Here is a 2,118-nt window from a genome sequence, read left to right on the forward strand (position 1 = left end):
CTAAAATAATACATAATAATAAGAGTTATGAACACATGATACCATGTGTACGAAAGTATTTTATAAATTCTTACAATACACTCTTCACTATATGATACATTATAACATGATGTTCTATCATTTTCCCTTTTTTTTGTCTCCGTTATGTTATGCTTTTTCTTAATTATGTAAAAGTTTAATTAAATAATTTATCCCTCTCATTTCTCTGGATGGCATTGTATGTCATTTTTTCCTTTTGTTTCCATTAGGTCAGCCCTCAGAGAAAAGGAACAAGAACAGCAACAAATTAAATTTTAAAAAATGCCACTGTAATAGACATAATTGAATTTAAATCTACTCGAGAAGAGTCTAAAATGATATAAAGGGTGAAGCCAGGGTGAGGGAGTGATAAAGCTGAGGGAGGGGTTTAAAGTGCTCAGTCACTCGGTTTTCCTGGAAGCCCAGTGAATATAAAAAGCTGTCACACATCCAAGAAATGTGTCAAAAGTTTTTGCTAACTTTCGACAGCTAAGACAATGAGCCTTAACGCAAAGGATAAAGCCGCAGTGAAGGCTTTCTTTAGCAAAGTCAGCTGCAAGGCTGAGGAACTTGGTAACGAGGTCCTCTCCAGGTAGTATGCTTGTCTACTTTTGTGATTTACGTGTTCTTTTTGTAATACAACAAATCCAGACTTAATACCAAAAAAGCTCACGGTCTTCTACCCGTTTGACTGTGTGCTACTTTGTTACATACGGTATAATACATTATCAGGTGTTATTTTGCAGGACTTTATTTGTCTATCCTCAGACAAAGACGTATTTCTCGCACTGGAATGACTTGAGCCCAGGCTCTGTCCAGGTGAGGAAGCATGGACTGACAGTGATACAGGGAGTCCTCGATGCTGTCGAACGGATCGATGACCTCAGAACAGGTCTGCTTAATCTCAGCGAGCTGCATGCCTTCATGCTGCGCGTGGACCCTGCCAATTTCAAGGTATTTTTGTTGTAAAATTGTTTTTGAAAAGTTTTTACACATTGGACCATTTAGTACTGCTGTATTTTGACATTTTACACATCTATTACGTTTTAGATCATCTCGCACAACATGCTCGTGGTCTTTGCCTTGCTATTTCCCAACGACTTCACCCCCGAGGTCCATGTATCGATGGACAAGTTCCTCGCACAGGTCAGCCTGGCAATCTCAGAGAAATACCGTTAAGAACAACGCTCTTCTCTTTTCAACGGAGACAATGTATTTGACACTAAAATGCCACTGTTAATATTTAGACTATAAACATTCTTCGTGGTTTGTACAGGCTAATCAAGACAACATAAAGATCAAAGCAAACCAGCTTTTGTTGTCGTTCTTTCTTTTGTTGTTGGTTCTTGGTGCAAAATTAACACAATACAGAAATTAACATTGCACTACACTAATGTAGAGTGAATTCAGACACTATAAGGCCAAAAGTATTTAGACACTTGTCCACTGAACATCCCATTCCAAAAACATGTGCATTAATATGGAGTTGGTCCCCACTTTACTGTGATAATAACCTCCACTCTTCTGAGAAAGGCTTTCCTTTCCTTACAGATTTGAAGCAATCCTTCCATTTTGGAGCGTGGCTGTGGGGATTTCAATTCAATTCAATTCAATTTTATTTGTATAGCGCTTTTTACAATAGACATTGTCTCAAAGCAGCTTTACAGAAATATCAACACGGTATACAGATATTAAAAGGTGTGAATTTATCCCAACTGAGCAAGCCACTGAGTGGCGACGGTGGCAAGGAAAAACTCCCTAAGATGTTTTAAGAGGAAGAAACCTTGAGAGGAACCCGACTCAGAAGGGAACCCATCCTCATCTGGGTAACAACAGATATTGTGAAAAAGTTCATTATGGATTTATATGAAGTCTGTATGGTGTTAAGAGCAGCCGTAGTCCCAGCAGTCTGGAATTAAAGAAGATTTGAGCTCCATCCAGAGGCTGAAAGGATCTGGATCTCTAGTATCTCCATAAATTCGTGTGGGGCTCGGCGAAAGGAGAGAGGGAGAAAGTAGAACAGAATCTAGTCAGGGTAGGCTTGAGTAAACAAATACGTTTTAAGCTTAGACTTAAACACTGAGACTGTGTCTGAGTCCC

General features: G+C 39.0%; 1 protein-coding gene across 1 annotated transcript; it reads left to right on the forward strand.

The window, feature by feature from the left end:
- Positions 1-393: 393 nt before the first annotated feature.
- On the forward strand, positions 394-1,324 carry hbae3 (hemoglobin alpha embryonic-3). The gene is made up of 3 exons (XM_017454285.3): positions 394-610; positions 765-972; positions 1,069-1,324. Exons 1-3 carry the CDS (start codon positions 516-518, stop codon positions 1,195-1,197), a joined length of 432 nt encoding a protein of 143 aa, XP_017309774.1. The 5' UTR covers positions 394-515; the 3' UTR covers positions 1,198-1,324.
- Positions 1,325-2,118: the final 794 nt, after the last annotated feature.

The sequence above is a fragment of the Ictalurus punctatus genome, chromosome 24 (genome assembly GCF_001660625.3).
Source record: "Ictalurus punctatus breed USDA103 chromosome 24, Coco_2.0, whole genome shotgun sequence".
NCBI classification, from domain to species: domain Eukaryota; kingdom Metazoa; phylum Chordata; class Actinopteri; order Siluriformes; family Ictaluridae; genus Ictalurus; species Ictalurus punctatus.

Bases quoted from the DNA above. Each gene is read 5' to 3' on its own strand.
- hbae3 (XM_017454285.3), top strand. From the start codon at position 516: ATGAGCCTTAACGCAAAGGATAAAGCCGCAGTGAAGGCTTTCTTTAGC. The intron at 611-764 runs GTAGTATGCTTG...GTTATTTTGCAG, and splicing joins GGTAACGAGGTCCTCTCCAG to GACTTTATTTGTCTATCCTC. The intron at 973-1,068 runs GTATTTTTGTTG...ATTACGTTTTAG, and splicing joins TGGACCCTGCCAATTTCAAG to ATCATCTCGCACAACATGCT.